We start from the raw sequence: 24,301 nt of genomic DNA on the forward strand, positions 1-24,301 counted from the left end.
ATTTAAATATCTTCACTGAATACGGCTCACTGAAGATAGCATTAAATCTGCCCACAAGTAGTGTGCGTACTAGCTGATGTAGAATATTTCATATACTAATAAAAAGGAAAACAAAAACACTTTCATTGAGGATTTCTCAGGGCAAAAGGTTTACATAAGTCTATACTTGTTTTTCTGGTTTGGGGTTTTTTTGTGTGTGTGTTTTTTTGTTTTTTTTATAACTGTTTAAGAGCAGAGAGTTATTGGTAACAATATCTTTATGCCAGCATAAAGTATACCTCCACTGTTGTACTAGAACAGCTTTGACTGTAAAAGAAAACTACTCTTCATAAGGTCTTTTCTCCTACTATATTCTTACAGCGCTACAGTTTGTGTGTCTCTGTTAATGAACACAGGGTTAGAAATGGAAGATGTATAATTTTGAACAGATCACTCATTATCTGTGATCTAAGTATATATATACAGAATAATTATACACTCTGTATCTAATCACACATAATCTAAAATTCAAAGAAGTGTCAGCTTTCTTCTTTCCCTCTGAATTCAGTCACGTTGAAACACAATTTCAGTTTCTTTTTTACAGAAAACAGTTTTATGATGGAGATTTAGGGAGAAAAATGTGTAGATGGTTTTACACATTTTACACAGGGCATGTGCACTTCGAACAGTGAACAAATGATTTGAAGGAAACCTGCATTTAAAAATGTCATATGATTTTGTAAGAAGTTATACAGAAGCCTGTCCTTTGTTTTAATTAACCCAGGAAGTGTTATGTGGTAAGTGAGCAATGAAACTGTTCACCACTAATGCCTGTATGCATATTCTTTGCTGATTAAACTTTGGTCTAAAATGCATACCAGCTTTGATTAAATATGCCTTGCCACATCTTCACTGGGAAGGGATGGGCTCTGATCAGCTGGGAGTCCTGCTTTACATCCTGTCTTCAGGGTTTCTCATACACACAGCTTAAACTTGAATGGTATTAGTTGAGGTCTCTTCGCATCACGTGTCCTGTGCAATGTGTCCTGAGCAGTCCTCCTACAGTACTAACAACTGTACTCTCAGTTGCATTTTATATGTAGATTTAAAAATAAGATCAAATATTAGGAAAATAATTTCATCTTAAGAAATTTTAATTTCTCTTTAAATAATGTAAGATGTCACTTCTATATGTACTGAGCAGAAGTTTCTTTTAGCTATTTATGTTACTGCCAAATCCTGTTTAGATTTGCTCTTTGGGCTGAAGGGTGGAATATTTCAGTTCTGAAACTGATAGGAGTCAAGCAAAAGTGTGTCATAAATACTGCTGCTGGCTGCTGGGAGGGGAGCTAGATCCATGAACAACAGCATTTTACTCCATTTAGTTCCTAGTGGGTTAAGAGTCTGTCTGGAGATCTTACTGGTGCTACATCAATCAAGCTGGCGCAGACTTTTAAAAGCAGTGTCGATTTTATCAAAAGAAAACAAAGAACTGTAATTTATACTTCTTATCAGTGGCACTGTAATGATAGAAGAAGAAACTGAAAAACACAAATTTCATTTAAATACAAACAGTAAACATAGAATAATCAATCTGCAATTTGGACACACTTCCATAACAGATAACGTTTGCATCAGCTTATATATTATTTTATCCAGTAGTCCAGCTCTGGAGTATGTGAATACTTCACAGAATCATGGAATCACAAAATGTTCCATGTTGGAAAGGACCCACAAGGTTCATCCTCAAGTCCAACTCCTGGCTCCATGCAGGACTACCCAAAATCCAAACCCCATGTCTGCAACTTCTTCAGGATTCAGGCCATGCCCACTGCCCTGTGGTGCAGACCCTGTCCCTCACCCCCAGCGCTGCCCCTCTGCTCCCTGTGAGAGCTGCAGCTGCCATCAGGCCTCCCCTCAGCTGCTCTGGGCTCAGCACCCCAGGGGCCTCAGTGCTGCTGAGTAATAGAACAATACAGTGTAAGGAGTGCAATATAGAAATGTGACTCGTCTCAAATTGGTACATCACAAATTGTTGCACCAGATATCTCTAAAAAGAGAACAGCTTTAATTATTTCCAAGAGTTGTTCTTATAAATCCTGCTGGTAAATTTTCTTTCTTCACTGCTCTTTTCATTTTGAACAGATTTTTGCCTCTGTTGCAGCAGTGCAAGCTAGCGTCATTTGTAAACCTGGCCATAGACTAAAGAGGCCCACAAGATGACTGGGAACCTGAAGGGGAGAAGTGCTCTTCTCCAGTTCCTTCAGCAAAAATGCTGATTCTGACTTTTAAGGACAGTAAACTTTACAGCTTGTCTAGATAGTGAGGTGTTTCTGTTGTTTGCTTAAATAAATGTAAATATCTTTCCATTTGGAGATAAAAACTTAGCTTTAGTAACCGTACGGGCGCTCTGCAGCAGCTCTTGCATGCATTTCAGCATGGAGGAAACGTACGGTGTTAACACAAACTGTCAGTGCCCTGGGACATGATTTAAACTGGCACGGGATCTTGGGAGCGAATTAGCCTTTTATGTTGGAGTTGTTACCAATATGCTGGCCTTTTCTTTCCAGCACCAATGCCTGGTAATTAATTTGCCCTGTTGGTTTTTTTTTTCATTAAGGGTATAGACAGTGGCCTAAACTCCTTTCAGTAACTGTCAAGTATTTTCTGGTACAGTATGGTACAAGCATTTGGCTGCTGAGTTTAGTTAAGATATTCTCTGTTAACGTTTGAAAATTGCTAATTCTTAATCTGTTCCCAAAAGCATATTGCAGCTATTATGATTGTCTGCATTGTGCAGAATGTAAATCTAAGCCATATTATAGGGCTGCAAGATCTTTTTTACTGTCTCAAGTCGCCCCCCCCCCCTTTTTTTTTTTTTAACTTGTCTGCCCCTCCTTCTCCTCCCTCAAATCCCCCTCTTCTAGAAACAAAGACGTGTTTGTTCCTTGTCTGCCTGTGAGGTCTTTGCAGCCTTCTCTGTGTGGGTGCAGAGCCCCTTATTTAAATGCCTTCCATACTCCTGGATGGTAAGGAACAGGATGCATCAGAAAATCTGATAAGTCCCAACTCTTAATAGATAAATGAAGCTCTCTGCCTTCGAATTCAAGGTGTTTTAAAAGTGCTGTGTCTGCCTGAATTGTCACAGGCTCATGAGGTGTGAAAAAAACGGTACTTCTATGAGATTCCACTGATCAGTGTATTCTCTAGTGTGCAAATGTGTACAATCACATCGTTATAAGTACTGGAAACTGAGAACTGTAGAAAAATGGAACAACAAAGCCCTGAAAACTTTAAAACCTGTTTTTCCCTGCCACTTGAAACAAGATGTTTTCCTGCTTTCCTTCAATTAAATATTGTGTTGGAAGTGATCGAAAATTACATTCTTATTCCTGTTTATCATGAAGATTACATGATTGTGTAATCAGCCAAAATGGCTGATGATTGTGTTTTCTTACCACTGGTTCTTCACTTGGGTACGTTTTTAAGTCAGTAGAATTCAGCTATGTCTTTTTTTTTTTCAGTCCCCAAACTTATAGTTTAATTTCATAGGCAAAATATTCCCTTTGCATGAAAAGCAGCTTCGTGATCTGTTCTGAAGTTGAAGTCCTTTACACTTGTTCTTCAAACAGTGAAATGCTTAAAAAATACTTTCAGTGAGTATCTGAACAGGAATTCAGAAACTTGATCTTCAGTTCTGTTTCAGAAGAGTTAACCAGTAATACAGTTCATTGTCTCCAGGTATTTATTGGTGGATATGAATAATACACTGAAATATTGGTATTTTGTGATGTTCCTGTTTGGGATGCACTTTTAGTTGGAGAAATAACATTAGTAGGCATTTCAGTGATCTGTTTATTGGAATAAAGTGGAAAATGCCAGGCAAATGTGATTTCACAAATATGATTACAATTTAAATTGCAAGTCAATAGATATGAAAGGTAACTCCAATTTTCCTCAGAGTGAATAGGAATAATATAAGCAGCTGTCAGAAGGATATGGGTGTATAAAATTTGGAAAACTTGGCACGAGAGGGAAATTATTCTCAAAGTTACATGTTAGTGGAAGAGGCACCTATGGAAGTACTGTTGGTATGTTGCATGCAGGAAAAGCAAATTTAAATGTATTGAAGAGATGTTAATAACATTAGACCTGAATGTCTAGTTGAAGTTAGAAAGTGTTGAATTTGTGAGGTTACCTGTGACACAGCTTGGCTGTGAACTCCATGAGGCAGGAACTCTGGGGCAAGAGTGATATCATTGGAGACTACATCGTGAAAAGGGAGTTTTTAACCAAGTGAAAATTGATATTCTTCAGCCTCTAGGTACTTAATTTTTACAAGCTGTGGAGTTTTCTTTTGATTTAGATTGCCTTTTGTAGGTAATTTTTTGGGTAATTTTAATTTTATAACCTTTGTTCCCCTTTCCTTTCAACAGTAATTGACCTTCCATCTTGTTTAATAGCAGGATTTGAGTCACGGAACTTCTGAAGTGTAGCACAGACTTCTGCTGGTGTTACAGAATTAGATAACAGCAGGGAGAAGACTTCTTTTCACTTGTCCCCTGCAAGCCCCTCTTGTTATCTGTTTTCAAGGTATAGGAGGGTAAGATGCAAAAAGCAAAAGGCATTCTCCTGGCTCTAGGCTGTGTAGAATTCTGAGTAAAAAGGGATGAAGGGGAAGATGCATTTCCCAATCCAATAGTGTCATGTTCAACTTGTTGAAAGCTACTGCATGGGCATCCTTTCTTGCATTGTGTTCTTTAGCTTTGACTTTCCTTGAGTTGGTAAATGTAGGCAGCTTAAGTGCTATCAGTCTTCCAGCAGAAGTTGTCCAGTGGAGCTTGTGTGTGTTGTTCTCATCCTTTGCAGGACAGCAGTTGGTGCTGTTGGTTGCTGTTGCAATTTTTGCTTAGTGTCTTCTGCTGTCTCGGGGCACATGGACATTCTGTGGCTTGCTCAGCAGAGTAACAGGCTGTCCTGTCCCTTCCTTTTGTTGGTCTAGGGATCGTAGCTCATATACTAAAGCAGTTTGGCTACTGGTCACTTCTTGAACTTCACCAGTTCAGGTGCTAATTATCTGACAAACTGCTTCATTTTAAGCTGTGTCCACTGCATCTTTAACTCCCCATTATTATTCTGTTTTTCACTGGCTCAGGATGAGACTTGCTGGCTGGAATTGAATCTCCAGCCTTTTCGTATTTACTCTTTCTTCTGCTTGCACTTGGATCCAGTTTCTTTTCCTGCTTCACCTGTTTACTCACCTTTACAGGAAGTTTTCATTTCATTTGTGATCCTATAAAACTGTTTCTGAGTAATGATATAAAATATTATTTCAAATTACTTGAAGCTGTTCAACACTTGATGAAAATAGAAGCCACTGTTCCTTTAGAATGTTGGCTCTGCGAGAACCATGGAATGGTTAAACTGGAGAACTGATCTCTTAGCTATTGGCTGTTTTCTTGTCTCTTCTTAATGCAGTAAGTAATACGGGTGTTCTTCTTCACACATTACCTCTCACTGGAAAGACAAGCTGTGGCAAGGGGAAGGGGTAAGGCTGTGAAGAAACAGCCATTTTTGCTGTGAGATAGATGTTTTCAGACTTTCCTGGAACAAAAGAAAGGCACTTGTGTACCTGAAGTTGAACACTCAAAAGACAGTGGAGACTGAAGGGCTTTTGAGTGAAAAGATGATACAGATTCTCTAAGAAATAAACTTTTAAGTGTTCATGTTCCAGGAATCCTCTTTTATATGATGAAAACATTAATTCAGGCTGAGACGACATACAATTTTCTTTGCACCAAAGCAAGCTGGCATCCTAAGAGAAACACTCCTTTTTCTCTTAGTTCTCATAAACCAGAATCCTCATTCTCAGGGAAAAAAATAATCCTACTTCTCCCATGACTGCTTCTACAAGTGCCTCGTGCAGCATACTGTTACTGATAACAGATTCAGGCTGTTCATTACAAGATGGAGAGCTAATTGCAAAACTTGAAAGCCTCTGAAAATAGTGCCCTTATGGTATATTCAGCCTTTGCCAGCCTTCTGTTCCGTTGTGGGAGCTCCTGTGCCTCTGCTGACTTTAACTCTGTTGTGGAGGGAACATCAAGTCTGTCAAGTATACGTACTGTTTTATAAAACAAAATCGGTTTAGATCTTGCTTTCTGGGGGAAGGGAAGTTGGGCTCTCATTGTGCATTAGTTGCATGGAAAAGATGTATCGTGTAACCTTTGTGAGGAAGCAGAAAGCAAAGAATTACTAAAATATTCTTGTGTAAATGGTAATATTTTTGTCTGTGTAATTCATTGCCATTCCTGTACTAGCACGTGTCAGGATGCTCTCGAAGTCTGAAGTGTATCTGTAGTACTCAAAACTGATTCCTAAAATTATGTGAATGGTTGTTGTGTGAGCTGTACCCCACTGCACAGAGTGGTAGCATGTAACCAAAGGCAGCTAGATGTCATTCCGTGTGTTGATTCTAAGATTTCATGTGAACAAGAAAAGTTTTTTTGTATTATTTGCGTCTACACTGAAAATAATGTATTAGGAAGAAGAGAGAATAAGCATTCTAATAAAAATTGAAATATTTTCCCACCACTTTTGACATTTTTCACCACCTTACACATTTTACTCTGTTTTCAGGAGCGTTTAGGACAAGTTTTACACTTAAACATGAGAATGTTGCATTTATTTCACAGGAATAATATGTGAGCATGCGTTTCATGCTGAATGTCAGTGTCACTGCAAGTTTTGTATGGGCATGGCTTGTAATTTCTTTCTGTATTCTGACTGAGGATAGTACTTGCCTTGTATTTGCTTGAATTTTATTTTTAAACACTTATTGTTTTGGTTCCTTAGCCATGAATCAGCGAATCAGCCAAAGTGCTCCAGTGAAACAGCCACCCCCACTGGCTCCTCAGAGTCCCCAAGGTGGTGTGATGGGTGGGAGTAGCTCCAATCAGCAACAACAGATGAGACTTCAGCAGCTACAGATGGAGAAGGAAAGGCTGAGACTGAAGCATCAAGAACTGCTTCGGCAGGTGAGGCCACAGGTTAGACACCTACTTCCGCTATTTCTTCTGTATGTCTTGTTTTGTTTTGGCTAAGTTGTTTCACTGAGTCTCAAAGACTAATAACTGTACAAAAAGCTTTGAGATTTAAAAAGGTCTGAAGTCGTTCTGTTACTGGTATCAGATTGGTAGTGAAAGCATCTGACTTACCCCACTGAAGGACTTTGCCTTCCTCCCTCTCTAACAAAACTTTCTGAGATCAGGTTTCTTTGCTATTAGGATGGTATCGTGGACTGTTGATCTGACTGGGGATTCCTCTTGAGAATATGTCTCATAGTCCTTGAGTTCTGAGTCATGCAGAAAGAAGCTGGTTCCCACAGTTGCACTAGTTCTCCCTTTTAAATAGAGGAAAGTATTTCTCTTTCAGAAGAACATGTCAGCCTGTAGGATTCTACAGTACTTTTCAAGTTTGTGAACAAAACGTTGAAGAGAGACACCTTGCTGCTGAAAATCTCATCTGTGTAACAGCGGAGGAGAGCATGGAACAACTCAATCACTCATGCTGCATTTTGAACTACTGGCTTTCTTATGATGAGGAATTTCAGACTTCATTATTAGGCTCCGGGCTATTTCTTCTAGTGTTTCCTACTACATTAAGTATTGCCATGGTGAATGTCAAAGTATAGCACTGGACATTGGAATCTCTGGATTTTGAATTTGGGCTTGGCTTCTTTTTCACTTTAAGCCTTCTGCTTCCACTTTTCCATCTGTATGTTTTAAAAGAGTTAGCTGCCATTCTGCAAGGTACTTAGGATGTTCTTTGGTTTTCTTTTTTGACACTGAAGAAAGCACTAATCTTTTCTTTGAAGAAAAACATTTAAAATCTTACCCTGTTCCCTTCTCACTTTGGGTGATGGGTCTTGTATCGGGAGAGGATAATAATCTCCTCAAAGACAGCTTTTCTCTTTCTTAATCACCTGCAGCATTCTGTCCTGGAATCTGACTCCCATTACCTCTTGTAGTCAGGGCTTGTTTTGTAAGGATCTTCAGCATCTCTTGGTGTAAGATGGGTCATCTTTAAAGCTGTTAGTTTTTGTAGTGCTCTAAGTAAGAATACATTGTAAAGATGGTGTTAGGACTTTCCCTGCTTAAGCACCTGGGCCTCTGCTGTTCCTGCTTTGCTATTAATCCACCAGCAAACATCTTACCCTGCGCTAGCATGCTTCTAGGTAGGCATTCTAATTTTCTTCTTGCCTCAGTTGTCATTGAGAATCTGACTAACTTTGGAGCAGGTGACAGCCAGTTCCCTTTGTGTTGTTCTCCCTGGGCATCCAGCTTTTCTGTTAAAACACACATCCTTGGTAAATCTGTGAGCTTTGTTTCACTGTCTCATGATTTTTGTAGTTTCTTAACTCCCTTAACCTGTCTCATCTGGCCTGTCTTGGGGGCTTGATACTACAAGGTGGTGTTTATAAGACAGCCTGCACAGGCAAAACATGCAGCTAAAGTAATTTTTATCCATCTTATTTTTACTCATAGGCAATGCGGAATCCCAGCACAGCAAATTCTCCAAAACATCAGGTAGGCTCTTAACTGATGTTTCAGCTTAATTAGAAACATGAAAGCATTAGATTAGACTAGCTGAGGAACTTTGCTACATAAAGGCATTCTAAGAACAAACCAGCTCTGCCATACATGTTTTTGAACCATTTCTCTGATCACAACCCTAACATTATTTTTAAGTGCTGCATTACCACAACTTGATATCAATATTTAAATGCAGTGAGGAGCACATTGCACATTTTTCTGCATTGAAAGCAGTGTTCTTGTTTAGCATTCTTGAAGATACCGCTGTTCCAGTCCTGATGTCATCAAGATGCGTATTAAAAACAAACCTCTCATTATTTCTAAGGTAGTAGTTTGTGGCTTTTAAATTCTATTCATATGAATGTTCTCATCAATCCGTGTGAGCAGGTGTGACCCTATAGAATGTCTGTAAATCTGTTAATAAAAATTACTTTAAATGTTTATTGTTTTTAAGCATGTACAGTGTAATAATTATTTAATAGACTAGATTAATAACGTAATTGCTGTGGCAATATATTTGTAATTATTCCGTTTTGAGATTTGACCAGCTCTTGCAAAGATGCATTTTCTCCACTGGAAACAATTATTCTATAAAGTCTTCCAAGCTCAGAGCAAATGATAATGGTTGGAATATGTAACACAATAAACAGTTGAAAGTGGACTTTTTTCAGGCACTTCAGAAGTTGAATATGGAATGAATCCCTGAAAGGGTGGATTTATGGATGTATTCAGGCAGCTTATTGCTTGCTATTACTAACATTATTCTTGATCCACTGGCTTTTAGGACAATATTTATATTGGCTTGTATTGTTCTTTGTTTTTCTACAATATCATACACTATGCAAGAAACCTGGAATAAAAGAGAGAACCATGTATTTGGAAGTTATGAGTGCAGGTACACTATTGCACTCTGAAGCATACAGTAGAATTCATACATTACTAATTCTTCTGAGAAGATTTTCTTCAAAATGAGAAATTCAGACTTCGGAGGCAGTACTGACATTCTGAAAAAACATATCTGACAGTGCTAAAACCGAAGCATTTTACCTGATATGTAGTCATAACCCAAGTATTTGAATCATTTACCAAGCACTAATCATACTGTGTTCCCATCTATCAGTGTTAGACCTGGTTAGTGAAGGCAGATTAAAAATTACTTAGAAGTTGCTGGTATAAAAAGAAATAAACAGAGAAACACACCCCTGCACACCAGTTTGAGACACCTTATCTTCTGCTACGATTAGGTCATTCAGAAGTGATGCTTTTCTTGCTGAATGCCAAAACTGTATTCTCTCTTTCATGGTATGCCTGGAAACTCCATCATGTTGTTGTTCCCTCTTTCAAAGTGACATCTTCCTGTGGCCAGCTTAGAAATATGCAGCAAATGGAAATCTTTGGAATCGGTTTCATCCTTATCTCACAAAGATCAGATTTCTTGAACTTACTGAGATTCTGGCTTAAGCAGTGAAAAGCTGTAAAAACTTGAGGGACCTTATTAATAATTTGAAAATGTGTATTGATCAGCCTGATTTGTTTGGGATAGGAACCAGTGAAAGGACTTAGGTAAGCATAAGAATTCCAGTTACCTTTAAACTCAACCTCATAGCAGGCTCCCAGCTGTACTCACCTGACCGGGATCAGTTTTAGTCTGCACTTGATAATGAGCCAAGACAGCTTTGAGTCCTGGTGGGTAGAAAAGTATGTAACCATGTCAACTTTAGTTTTGTAATACTAGTCATTCATGTTGTATCACCTAAATGTGTTTTCGTAAGTCACTTTAATAATGTAACGAGCAGCTGCATATGGAAGGTGATGGTTAGAGAGTCATAGAATGGCTTAGGTTGGAAGAGACCTGAAAGACCTAGATCCATCTCCCATCCTGTGAGCAGAGTTGCCACCCATTAGATCAAGCTGCCCAGGGCCCCATCCAGCCTGGCCTTGAACACTTCCAGGGGTGGAGCATCCACAGCTTCTGTGCGCAGCAGTGCCAAGGCCTTACCATCCTCCGAGTAAAGAATTTCTTCCTAACATCTAACCTAAATTCCTTCTCTTTTTGTTTACAGCCATTAGAACTATTTCTGGAAATTATTTCCTTGATGCTTTGTGCTATAGAATCAAATGTTGTCTGCTGTAGTGCTGCTGTTACTGAAATCCCAAAATGTACATCTGATTGGATCATGGTCAATTTGGTGAATCTGGAAAATCTTCAGAGGAATAATGCTCTCCAGTCAAATTCTTCTTGTGTACAGATACATCCCTTTGTGGATGAAATCCATGAGGCTTAGGGAAATTTTCTGCTTTCATGACAATAAACATTTGCTAAATTTTATATGTTCTTTTAAGGCTTAAATAAAAGTAAAATTTTCCTACATTCAGTGCTTTTAATTCTCAGAATACTCAGTCTTATTTAGAGCCTGTGAAAGTCTTCCTTTAGTAAATAAACTACCTCACACCAGCATTCTTGTAGTTTGCCTTTCATTATTTCTCTCTTTACATAAATGAACACTGAGAAATATTTTTTTCAGCTTTTAACTTGATCTCTGAGCTTTTCTTAATCGTAGCATCAAAGATGTTAGAAAGGAATGTCAGAAGTCATCTAGCTTGACATCCTTCATGTAGCCCAAGCTTCTTGAGGTTTTTGTCACCTAGCTTAGATTCAAAGTTGGTATTTTTGTCAAGTTTTCTGGTTCTGAGTAAATGTGTCCTTGCTAGTTGTCCCTCTGCCATGATGCTGTAGTATCCTGTAGTGTACTCAGTGTTACTGTGGAGGCCTTAATTCTGAATGATCTTCCAGAAAGATTAAACAACTGCTCAGCTTCATCTTTCCTCTTAAGTCCTATAAAAGGTTCTTCTGGTTTGAATAAGGACGTGCATTATTATAATTCTGAAAACGTCCAAGTCAGAAGAATTTAAAGCAAAAGTTGTCTTCCATATTTATTGCATATAAACAAGCACTCTTGGCTGTGGCTTTATCCATGGAATTTGAGAAAACCAACTGTCCATCCACTTGTTCTCATCTTTGTGACTGTTTGTGACTATCCTAAGATATATATCTGTCTCAGCTAAGGGATTGAATGGCTTGACTTTCTTTCGACCTCCAGTAGTTCTCCTTTCAGTTTTCTACATTTAGCATTCAACTGTCAGCATCTCACTTAAAGCAGATTTCAGTCAATTTGTACATAAATCATAAAATTGGATGAGTGATTTGGTAATGTATTCCTTGTCTTCCAGTATACAGTGGAAAAAGAGAGGGACAAATTATGTTGAGGAACTGGTGGTGTTATTCTCGTGTGTTATACAGTCTCATTCTGCAAAGTCTGGGAGATTTCTTCTTTTTTCTGCCAGTAATATCAAGCCATTTTCTAATAAGATAAGCTTACCATGCAGCCACCTGTGGGACAGGTTTCTCTGTATCTGTTAGTTTGTTTGGTATCTGTTGGTTCCTATCAGCACTGAATGAAGAACTGTGTTACAACCAGAAACTGCCCTGTTTCCTGTGCATTCTGCTGGGTTCCAGTATCTTTGTGCTGTTTTCTTGGTAGTTCTGTGTATGTGGAATGTGTTCTCTGTTTGTTGTCTCCATCTTTTTTTGTCCTTTTTATCTTGTGAAGTGCCTCTCTGGCTGTCTGTACTGTTGCCCCAAGGTTTATTCCTTATCAACCTTAGAGGGACGTACTGAACGCTCCTCACGTCATAGAAGAATCTGCCAAGACATTTGGCCTGCCTGTTACTGTTCAGTGGTTTTATATTTGCTATTATGTGTGTGAATTATAAGCACTTGTAGTGCTAAATAGTAACTGCTTTTGAAATGTTATTTCAGTTTCTGTTAATTCTTTTTTTTTTTTTTTTTTTCATTTTAGCTGATGTTTGATAACTTTCACCAGCTTGAAACATTTCTGGAAAGCATTCACAGGAAACTTCTTTTCCAAAGAAATACTTCTTTAGTCACTTCAGGGATATTAAGCTCACAAGAAAAGGAGCTATAAGGGAGATGCTTGTGTTTTAAAAAGGCCATAAGTACTGCTAAAGCAATTGGTCAGTAGAAGATGAGTCACTTTGACCTGAGTCTGAGACAGCTATTGCTAGAAGCACACAGAGATTGGCAGGGGGAGGCCATGGAGCAGTGGCTAATTGCTGACTCCAGCTGACACATACTTGTCTTCCTGGTGCTCTGGGGACACACCATTTGGGGAGGTGCAGTGCTTGGAGGTGTGGGCTGATACATAGCACGAAGGGTTTGAAGCGGTGGTACAGCAGAGGACTGCAAAACCAGACGAGAAACCAGACTATTTACAAATGTTTATTCCAATTCATGCTGCCCTATCCACGCTTGCAGAGGTGTTGTTCAGAAGCTTTTGTTTGAAGTGTTCATGCAAAAGGCGTGACGTAGAATTGAGTCCCATGCCAAGTGTACGCAATGCTCTGTCACTATCGCTCTATCACTATCACCTCTTGAATTAATTTTGCTGGTTTTCATGATTGCCACACTGAATGATTTAAGTTTTCCCCTTACTCTTCTCTAATTGCATAACTCCTCAGTGCTGAATTCATTTGTCTTCATCTTTTTCTGTCTTTTCTACACTTGTTTTATCTTTGTAGCTCTCAAGTAAGAATATAAATACTTCAGGTGAAGAACTGGTACTGATATTAGCCCAAAGTGCAGTGGTCCTCTCATTCTCCTAATGCCTCTCTTCCACCTGAGTGAAGCCCGTGAAAGTTCTGATACTCGAGCAGAGTTTAGCATCAGAAATGTTACAACTGGCTCATGTAAAGTGCGTTTACAAAAAATTTTTTTTCTTAATGAGTCATCTGTTTAAGTTGACCAGCTTCGTTTGTGTTTAATTTAGTAAGAATATGGTATGTGAGTTACACAGGGGAGCCTTTACCTTTTCTCAAAAATGTGATAAAAGATGATGAAAATGAAAAATGCGCTCAAAAGGGTGACTGCAGGTGACCTGGAACTCCATGTAAAGCTGTCTCCATGCAAGTCTGAAAAAAGGCGGCATAAAAATGGATAGGGTCAACCTGATAAATTCTGCAATACTGGCCTTATGTTTTTAAATTACTGTCTTTAAGGAGATAACGGGTCATCTGGTCTTATATGCAATATCCAAAACTCAGATTTTGTGTTAACAATACCCGGAGGTACTTAAATAAAAAAGTTTAACATTTGATTTAACTCATTTGATTTTCAAATGAGATCAAACTTTAGAAATGAATTAAAAGCCTAGAGTTCACATTGCTCCTTGTGGATTTAGGACAGACTTCCTCTCTACCATACATATTTTTTAATTACAGGAAGCAAAATGTTGTTTATTGCAAATGAGATTTATAAAGAAAGACAAAGTGAGAGGACCATTCTTCAGGCTACATGCACCTATAAGGATGAATAGAGTCAGTGTACTCTTGAGGACTTGTATAAAACTTTGCTCATCTTATGGAATTATTAAAAAACATTCTGTATTTGTTTCTGAATAGCTTGGCTTTTTTGCTAATGCCTTTCCCTTCCAGACTTCCTAATATATATTTATGTCATCTTTGAATGAATGATGGAAAAAAGCTCTCTCTAATGGGAAGAGCTCTGGTTCCCCCTCCTCAATAAGTAGCATTAATGCAAACAATCGTTGTTTTGCACTTCTAGCAGTGCTGTTGTTGAAACAAGGACAACATTAGTATTAATACCATAAAGACTCAATTTAGTATGTCACTGACTCCTAAGAATAGGCAAAATACAGTTCTTTCTCCTGGCCTCATACATCTCTTTGGTAGGCCTTCTAGTGAGAAGTGATTTTTCACATCTATCTGGCCAGTATCTGGACTACATTTATTTTTCACCATCATACTTAAAGTCATATAATGTAAAATTTCATTCAGTCTCTGATACCCACTCAAGATTTAGAAAATGTGAAGATAATTTGCTCTTCCCAAATTGCTTATGATTGTGCAATAGATCAGGTCTTTGCAATGAGATAAAATATCTCTTTGCTGCTTCATATGCAGAAATGGTTTTGCTGTTTCATCACTCTTCGGGGCACTGGTCTCTGATGAAGCTTCTTTTCCAGGCTGCTGGCACTTGGCTCCTCCTTTTCATCCCAGTCAGGGACTGAAGGCTGGGGAAATAAAAGTGCAACATATAGATCAAATTGAGGGAAGGGAAAAAGGCCAATGAGTTCCTGCCACAAAGACATAGGAGCAGAGAGAAGAGGACTCACTGATGTACAGCTCTGCTATCAGAGTGGAGGGTGGAAGTGAGCTTTATTCCAAGTATGAACACAAGGCTGAAAAGTTGCTTAAAGCAGTGATGCAAAATCAAGCGATATCCACCCCTGTGCTTTTCATTGGACAAAATAGCAAGATGGATTTAGTTAAAAGTAGTTGCATCTTATGAAGGTAGTTTCTCAGAGAAGGGAAAGCTCAAGTGACTTTTGGAAGACTTGTGATCACTGGAAGAAGGAGCATAAAGATTCTGTTGCGAGCAAGCAGTCTTTGCAGATCACAGGTTCTTTCAGAATATCAAAGATCTTCCACGGATCACCAGTTGTAAAGCTTTCCAAAAAAGAATGTTTCATATCAGCTTCTCTGTATCAAGTCTGATGTGTTTGATTGAAGCTGGTAAATCTAGTTTTAAACTAAGAACTCACGTAGTATATGTGCTTGGTTTCATTGCGTAAGAAAATGTTGCAACAGCCCCCCAATATCAATACAAGCTGTGGGATGAAAGGATAGAGTACAGCACTGCCAAAAAGGACTTGGAGTACTAGTGGATGGTAAGCTGGGTATGAGCCAGTAATGTGCCCTTGCAGCCCAGAAAGTCAACTGTATCCTGGGCAGCATCAAAAGAAGCGTGGCCAGCAGGGCAAGGGAGGTGATCCTGCACCTCTGTTCTGCACTGGTGAGACCTCACCTGGAGTGCTGCATCCAGATGTGGAGTCCTCAGTACAGGAGAGACACGAACCTGTTGGAACTCATCCAGAAGAGGGACACAAAAATCATCCAAGGGATGGATCACTTGCAAAGGCAGGCTGAGAGAGCTGGAGCTGTTCAGTCTGGAGAATAGAAGGCTCTGGGGAGACCTGATAGTGGACTTTCAGCATGTGAAGTGGGGCTTTAAGAAAGAAGAGGACAAACTCTTTAGCAGGGTCTGTCATGATAGGACAAGGGAAGATGGTTTCAAACTAAAACAGGGGAGATTTAGATTGGATGTATGGAAGAAGTTTTTTATGATACGAGTGGTGAGGCTCTGGCATGGGTTGCCCAGATAGGTAGTGGATGCCCTGTCTTTGGAGACACTCAAGGTCAGATTGGATAGGGCTCTGAGCACCTGATGGAGCTGTAGGTGTCCCTGTTCAGTGCAGGGGAGTTGGACCGGGTGACCTTTAAGGGTCCCTTCCAACTCCAGTGACCTTATGAAAATGAGAATCATCTGCATATACCTATAGAAATGGATTAAAGGTGCCTACCGTCCTGTGATCTGAAAACACAGATAAGAAATGTCATTATTTTTTATTAGGGGAATAGCTAAATAAGTAGTGGTGAAGACTTTGGGTAGGCAATTGGGTGTGTCGGATCCAAAAACTAATGGCATGGTTGTACTCTGCTGTGAAGATCCAATCAACCGGCGTGAGAAAACCTAGTACAAAACATGTAACTTGATATTAAAGGAAAACGTAGCATGCATTTTGCATTCTACAGAAAGAACAGGTATATGTTAAAGGTTGAGTAGTGTTAATTCTTTTTGATCTATTTTGATAATTATTAAGGATGTTGAAATGAATCAGAAAAGATTTTTGTGATCACATATAGAAATCTATATGCATAATTATATTTACAGTGAAGTCCTTGTGGTAATGGGCTTGCCTGGTTGACCTTCCACGAACACTGAAGCCAGCAAACATTCTTGCTTTGACTTCAGAAACTGAATTGTGCTTCCATTTTGTTGCTGAGAACACTAAAAGCATTGGTTATTCTGAAATGTCACATGTTTATATATTGGAAAAACACATTCAAATGCCTAACAAGATCTTTTCTCTTTTCCTCTTCACCCCTGTTTTAGGAATTGGCTCTCCGTAGCCAGCTTCCAACGATGGAACAAGATGGTGGATCTCAAAATCCTGTGTCGTCCCCTGGAATGTCTCAGGAACTGAGAACAATGACTACAAATAGTTCTGATCCCTTTCTTAACAGGTTTGTAGGAGTAGCTACTGGAGGGGAAATAAATTGATTTAAAATTCTGTTCAGAACATGTAATAGTTTATTTTGAACATCTGTCTGTGCCAAAAGCCACAGCTGTAAATGAATCTTTCCTTAAATGGCAAGTCTAGTAAAAGTTGAGGATTAAAAGCTGTCTCCTGTGGGAGGAAGTAGTCTGTTCAGACTTGTAGAAAGGTTTTTTATTCAAAGTCATAACATGTTTGCCTTTGCATAATCTGTTGACTAACAGTCATTTCAAATTACTGACTCAGAGAATTCGTGAATAGCTTGCTATGGGATCAAATGAACTGTGAGGCACATTTAGGACTACACCTTGAGGTTCATTTTAAGGTTTTCTGTTCACCCCTCCCCATCACTTCAGGTATTTAATTATAGCGATATTTTTACCAAGTTAATGTTAGCACTGCAAATAGTGGCATGTTTCATTCTAAATGCTGTACTATTTTGAAGCGTGGCCTTTTAAGTCAAGAGTTAGAATTTTACAATACAGACTAGTATTTTTATGTAAGTTTTTCCTTAATCCCTGAGTTGAGGAGTGTTTGTTTGTTTGGAAATACTGTTCTAATTTCAGCTTACAAATGCTTCTGATTCTTTTCTGCATTACCTTGAAACGTTAGCATTACTTTAGGATGTTTACTGTAAGTGATCATGAAGTATAATGTGCACATCCCAGTTTTTAATTGTGTATTATTATACACATGAAAGAAAAAACAACAACACAGAAACCATAAAATTCACCTAAATGTCACATAAAACTCAAAATTCTTTTGGTGCAAGGCTTAACTTACATTTTTGCTACCAGTAGTGTTTCACATCTGCTTGTAAGGTCAAAAGTTCACATCACATTAGAGTTAACATGGTTTTGGAGTTGGGCAAACATAAATTAGTGCCATCATTTCACATACTGAAAGCTATCAAAATCTTTGTAAGCCTTTGTAGTGATTCTAAATCTCTTCTTGTACGTAACATTACCTGCTGCTCCTGAAGAAGTACCTTTCCAGTTACTGATATTCTGAGTGCTCATTTTACATTCGTCTCATTTTCTGCATTTTCCAAAAGTCTTGTCCACCTCTCCAAATACTCTACCCTCACTCTAATTAGTAAAGCTCAGTAGAGGTGGAAGGTATGCCTTTATCCCATCTTGCCAATGGAATCTGTTGTGATGCATATAGTTAAGCATCTGTTGCTTGTAGGTCTTTCACTGCCTGAAGTAGTAGTGTGTGTGCTAGTGGTATGCATGAGAAGGAGAAGAATTTCCTTCTCAAGGTACACACTGCTTTGTGTGTACTGGAGAAAAGCAAGTCAAAAAAAAGTGGAAAAGAAAGCAGTAGTATTTTGTTCTCAAAATCCCTAAGAGATGAAGTGATATTTCCCAGTTTTGGGTCAGTGTTTCAGGGAGACCTACCTCCTGTGCAAACAGAGCTGCTTAGAAAACTTAATTTTCTGTTAGAGGGGAGGGGTTGTTTTCCAAGGAGTTCATCCTGGAATTTGGTGTGATCTTTAACTGTGCTGGCTCTGTGCCAAGGAATAAAAAGGACAAGAAATCTGAAAACTATCAACTGATGAATCTAAAATTGCATTTTGAATAATGCAGTTTAGTTATGAGTAATAACTAAATTTATTTATTACTCATGTTTAGACATGAGTAATAAATGAAGAAATCCTTGTAGACAGATGTCCATGATATGTTATAGTAACAAATTAGTCTGAACTTCTGGAAGGCTGTTGCCACAGTACACAAAGCCCAGGTCTATTTTCAACATTATTCTTAATTAATGTAATATCCTCACATCTTACTCATGTTTTCTGTAGCTTTAGTTTTTAGATTGCCACGGTACTTCTCTGTACATCTAATACTGTAGCAGTGGACTAAAGCAGTGTGTCCATTGTGTTTCTGTAAGATGAAATATAAGATGATTTATCTTTATCTTTAATTACAAGTAGGAAAAAAACTAGAACTGAAAAATTCAAATTATTGTTTATTTTTGCCGGATTGATAATTAGCAAGGACTATTTACTGTAAGTTGCCTAGCTGCAGATGTGTTTCATTTGGCTGTGTTTTTTGTAGCCCTTACCCCACACAGAATACTGAAAACTGTGTACCTCATCTGAATTCAGATGATTTGTTTCATGTCCATTTCAGTTTAAGCATCGTTCCCTTCTAGGTAATTCTGTGTACATCACTGTATTTAATTCAGGGATATGCCTAAGGGAAAGGGACTCTCTAAAGGACGTGTGTGTGTTGCTGGCCCTGGACTAGAAGCAGCAGTACAGTAGTTTTGATGTTCCTTATGTTTAGATTCAGAAATCCAGAAATGCTTCTTTCTCTTCATGGGGTATATAAAGTTCCTGATGAAACAGTCCTCCTGACTTTACATTCCAGAAATTCAAGTAGCTGAATATTTTCCACTTCCTACATACTCTGAATATCCAAAAAGAAACAGAAAAAAAAAAAAAAAGCTGTACTGGAGCAAATGGAGAAAATACACTCTGATGTTCTCATTTATGTAGTTGGTTTTCTGCCCTCTGTCTTTGGTACTTGCTGTATTTGTGCTATATTTCATTTTCAAGTGAAATATACAGCAATGTAGAATATTTAGACTTTATATTAGATGATTTTGGCTTTTGATTTGCTATTTGGCATATGGTTTTCACTGTTAGATTTATATTGGTTGTGTTGATAATTCCCTGTTTCTCCTAAATTGGGTTTTCTTCTTTTGTATACACATATTTTAACTAGTATTTGTTGAAGAAGCATCCTTTCTATTTTGAGTAACGCAGTTTAATTGCATGCAGTAATTTCGGGTGGTGTGACTATTAAATGAAGAAATCCTTGCTGGAATTGTTTATTAAGGACTGATTTGAAGAAAGAGGAGGTCTGGACATTCCAAGTGTGACAGCACCAGCCAAGAAACCTCAACCAGAATGATTTAGTTCAGCATAGACTGTTCTATTTTGAGTATTTTGTCCCACAAAGTAAAGCAGCAATTTTTTTTTTCCACAGAAGTTTTAAATAGCTTACTTGTGATGGTTGTTATCAAACGTGTGCTGATACTTTTGCTCTTCATATAGAAATGCCAGTTTTATTTCTTATGTGGCAAAGATGATCTTGTGAAATCATACATATATCTATTCTCATGGTTGTTGGTATTCTGCTTGCATCCAATGCTGAGCAGCTGTTCAGCACTCTGCTGTTTGGTTCTGCATACTTGACACGGCACACACTACAGATCAGCATGTCTCCAAATGCTAATCAACACAGTGTGCAGCTTGATTGTACAGCTTGTACATCAAACTGATTTGCACTTCGTATTCGCAGTGGAAAAACTGTAAACGTTCTCAGTGAATGCTGCCACAGGTGGAAGAAATACAGCTTTGAAAATATTTCCAATTGAAGCTCTTATAGACACGGAGGGAGGCAGTGGTGCATTTCTACAGCTGCTTCTGCTTGTGGCCGTTTTGATTGGTGGGGCTGTTTGCATCCTTTTAGCTATTACAGCAAAATATTTTCAGATGTACTCCTTCCTGCTTTTGAAAATAATTGTTCTAGTCAGGACAATGATTTTCACTGTTGTATACAACTTTTCCTATTGTTCTACTTTCAGAGAAATAGTTTATGTGACTTATAAGAAAGTCAACTGAAAACTGGGTCATCGTCCCCCAGTTGATTGTAGATCACTGGGCTGGCCCATTCTCTCCACTCCCATCCCAGATTTCATCGCAGCTCTCTCGCTCTTGCTTACTCCACTGGTAGTAAGATGGCGGTGAGAAACCTAATACGTGCAAGGCCCTGTGCCATCTTGCTAACTGTTCTGTCAGCAAGATCATTCTGAACAGGATTTGTTTACAGAATGGCTTCTGTACAGTATTTGATTTATATCAGGGCCCTCTTGCCATGGCATGTACGACTGAACTAGTAGTAATGCAACAGCGGGAAGCAACTGAAGAATTGCTAAAGGAGTTCCAACTGGAGCTCCTATTTATAACAGCACTGACCTAAAAATGCACTTCAGTGGCTGATTAAACAAGGGGATGTCAGTGGTTAGAATTTTCTTAATGCGTATTGGAGTGTGAAATGTACACCATTGTTAAACTGCAATCGCTGAGGACTGTGATGTGCTTCTGATGGGTTTTAGCTGTGGGTGGGTGTGAGAAGTTTAAAACAGGGCACAGCATTGATAGGCAGCTTCATAAAGCTGCTTAAGTACGTTCTGACTGAATTAAATTGAATCTCAGTAATATGGTTTTAATTGGAAAAGGTCAACATAAAATAAAAACCAGGTGTCTCCCACAGACTTTAGCTTTTAGTTAGAATGGAGCAGTGCTTGTGACAGCCACGTTATCAAAGCCCCTGAACCGATCTAAAACAAGTATCTAACTATTTTAAGTTCTTTAATGCTCTACCCTCATTTTTTTGTTGTTGCCTTTTTTTCTGTTACAGTGGAACGTATCACTCCAGAGATGAAAGCACAGATAGTGGACTTAGCATGAGCAGTTACAGTGTCCCCAGAACCCCCGATGACTTCCTGAACAGTGTTGATGAGATGGATACAGGTTTGTTCTCCTCAATACGTGCTTTTCAGTTGTGCTGGTGTCAAATGCTCAGCCACTTTGCAGTGAAAACAGGAGACTCTGAGAAGCTTCAGTACTTTTTGTGAAGTTGTTCTACCTCCTTCTGTTTCTATCACAGAAATATTACAGTTGAATTTGTGAAAAACATCCTCGTAATAAAGTACTGGGAGGCCCATAAATGGTATCATTCCTGCAGTTATATGAAATTTGAGTACCCTCTTGCTTCCTTAAGCAATAGTTTGTTCTGAGCTAAGAACAATACTTTATTCAGTACTGATAATGTTGCTCCCAAATAATATTTGACTCGGTATTGTCTTCTAAGCATAAAAATTAAAACACGCTAAAAGACATCAAAGATCTGTAGAGAAATTCAGGTTGGGACATGAAGAGTTTGAAACAAAGGCAAATTCTTTGCACATCTGCATGCAGTCAGGTCATCTTTGGGTTTTGTGATGGATTTCTATGAATCACAGTGCTCGAGTTAGGCAAGAGATCCAGGATTAACCTTTAAGCAGTTGTGATAAATTGCAGGTTTGGTGCTTCCAGTAAACTGAAAATCCATCTTGCTTTGTGTTACAACTAGGTGACAGTATCAGCCAAAGTAACATACCGTCCCATCAGAACCGATTCCCAGACTACCTTGAAGCCATTCCAGGGACAAATGTGGACCTTGGGACACTGGAAGGAGATGGGATGAATATAGAAGGAGAAGAACTGATGCCAAGTCTGCAAGAGGCTTTGAGCTCTGACATCCTTAATGACATGGAATCTGTCTTGGCAGCCACCAAGCTAGATAAAGAGAGTTTTCTTACTTGGTTATAGGGGCCTCAGGGAGACTGAATTCTAAATCTGTGAAGGATCTAAGGAGAATAGGACATCTGTATCTGAAGTTCAGAACAAGCCAGTGTGGCACACTTTGGCTTGTGTTCAGAAAAAGTAAATGAACAAATATTCAGCAAGATTCTTTCATTTTGCTCTTCCTTGTCCATCGCTGCTGTTATATATTGCTGACTTTTTTCCACAGTTGACTCTGAAGAACAGACATCTTCTTGATCTTTTTCTATTGCTGTTGCAACTACTGTTGGGGGGTGAGGGAGGGAATGATGAGCCTATTTGAATGACGAATGCCATTCCTTTTGTCCTAGTGTGCGCTTGCATATCATTTTTATCTAAGTACTCAGATTTGCGAGTAAATTTCTGCATGTCACTGCTTGTAGTTTGCTCAGCTAGTTGTCTCCTGCTGCCTGTGGAAAGTGGTGAAACGTGACATACTGGGGTGACAAGCCAAAAATGATGTATCTGGTCAATTGAAGTCAATACTGATTTGGAGATACGACTTAAAGGAGGGCTGAAAACTGGCATTAAGTGTTTCCACTAGTAGCTCCTTCATTAGCCACGAAGCGCTCTTGTTCATATTTTATGTTATAGTAAATCATGAGTCATTTTACATAGAAACATATATGAACTTTGATTGTTGCCACTTATTCTAGCCTAACTCTTGTTTGTCAGAACTAGTTTGATTATTTTTGTTAGTCGGTTTAACTGTAGCTGTAGGATGGGAAGTAACTCTAGGTGTTCTTTTTTTTTAAATAGTGAAATCTGAGGGTTTTTTTCTGATTTCACATAGTCTTATTTAAATCTGAATTGTCTGCTTTTTTATACCTAAAACATGCCTATGTAGCAATGAGCTAGTGAGTACATAACAGTTTTGCCTGTAACTTTTTTATTTTTTTAAAGGCTAGCTTTGAATGTAACCGTTAGAACCCACGACCAGCGGCTTATTTTTCATGTTTCTTTGCACGATGCTGAATTAGGATCCAGGCGTGCTGTCTGCAATTTTAAAACACATTTTGAAGTAGCAGAAACAATTCTGAAATGACAGAGGCGTCCAATCTCTCTTCTGGTTTTCAGTTTTGTATCCAAACGAGTTTAGATTCTTTAATGGGAAAAAACTTACTGAAAGTTTTCTCCTGAGTTAGCACGGGGAAATGGCCTCACCTGTTATGTTCATCCTGTGTTGCAAAGAAAAGGCTACAACACCAAAAAAACAAGAATCCTCAGTAAAAACTCCCAAGTGTAATCACTGTCAAATTCTGTTTGTTGAAAAATAAGCCCTGGGCATGACATAGAAGCCTGTAAAGATACGTGTTAGATGGTGATGTGAGCAAGTAATGAAGTGTATATTAGCAGTAGAGCTTAGCATGGGGTAGAGGTGAATATGAGTTATCTTTATTTTAACAGGAAAAGATGCATCACTGAGTTGTCTGCGGGAGTTGACAGTTTCCAAAGAGTATTTTAAAATGAACAAAATGAGCATGAATCAAACTTTCAGTATAAGCTATGACATTTTCTGGGGTTTTGGTTGTTTAGTTGTTTTTTTTTTTTCTAATGAAAAATAGTGTCCCCAGTTAGCACCTCTGTAATTAAGGGCCCATCACTACTCTCAACATTAGCCTTTATTTTCAAGGGTGTTTAACACGGCTGTAAAGATGCTGTAAGCATGAAACCCGGTTTTCAGAACAATCCCAGCTAGAGGGGACTTCTCCCAGAGGGAGATTTTAATGGCTTTTTATTTTGGTTTTTAAAGAAACTGGTTACCTTTCCATGTTAGGAATGGATTAGCAAAACAAACAACCCATGTGATCGTTGCCGTTTGTATGCTTCAGAAATTAACGTGCTTCGGGATGACACAAAGGGCGGAAGCTCTGAAAGTACTGAAGCAGCAGAGGCAGAGATTTGAATTTTGCCACTAGAAACGTACACGTCCTACTTTACAAGAGGAGTAGTGCTGGAAATCCGCAGACTCGTTTCTGGCTTAAGGAAAAGCGGCGGGTTTTAAAATACTGGCTCTGAAGCCACGATGCCAATGCGTTCTTTTGCAGCAGTAACTGAGCGGCCGAGGCCGTGCTGTATTGTGCAATGTCACGGGCGCTCCTAACGCGGTG

At 38.7% G+C, this 24,301-nt stretch overlaps 1 protein-coding gene across 5 annotated transcripts in view; it reads left to right on the plus strand.

Annotated features, from left to right (window-relative positions):
• The window catches only part of YAP1 (Yes1 associated transcriptional regulator), an 80,236-nt gene extending 57,673 nt beyond the window's left edge, over nt 1–22,563 (plus strand). For 2 of the 5 annotated variants that reach the window (XM_065730026.1, XM_065730030.1), the window contains exons 5-9: nt 6,835–7,028; nt 8,526–8,567; nt 16,627–16,757; nt 21,226–21,338; nt 21,940–22,563. In XM_065730026.1, the coding sequence (XP_065586098.1) occupies nt 6,835–7,028; nt 8,526–8,567; nt 16,627–16,757; nt 21,226–21,338; nt 21,940–22,178 (719 nt within the window). In that variant the 3' untranslated portion in view covers nt 22,179–22,563. The remainder of the gene's footprint in view (nt 1–6,834; nt 7,029–8,525; nt 8,568–16,626; nt 16,758–21,225; nt 21,339–21,939) is intronic. The other 3 variants (XM_065730027.1, XM_065730028.1, XM_065730029.1) reach the window with 3 other exon arrangements.
• Nucleotides 22,564–24,301: the final 1,738 nt, after the last annotated feature.

This window comes from Cyrtonyx montezumae, unplaced genomic scaffold (assembly GCF_038088225.1).
Source record: "Cyrtonyx montezumae isolate F1298 unplaced genomic scaffold, pur_monq_1.0 scaffold_12, whole genome shotgun sequence".
NCBI classification, from domain to species: domain Eukaryota; kingdom Metazoa; phylum Chordata; class Aves; order Galliformes; family Odontophoridae; genus Cyrtonyx; species Cyrtonyx montezumae.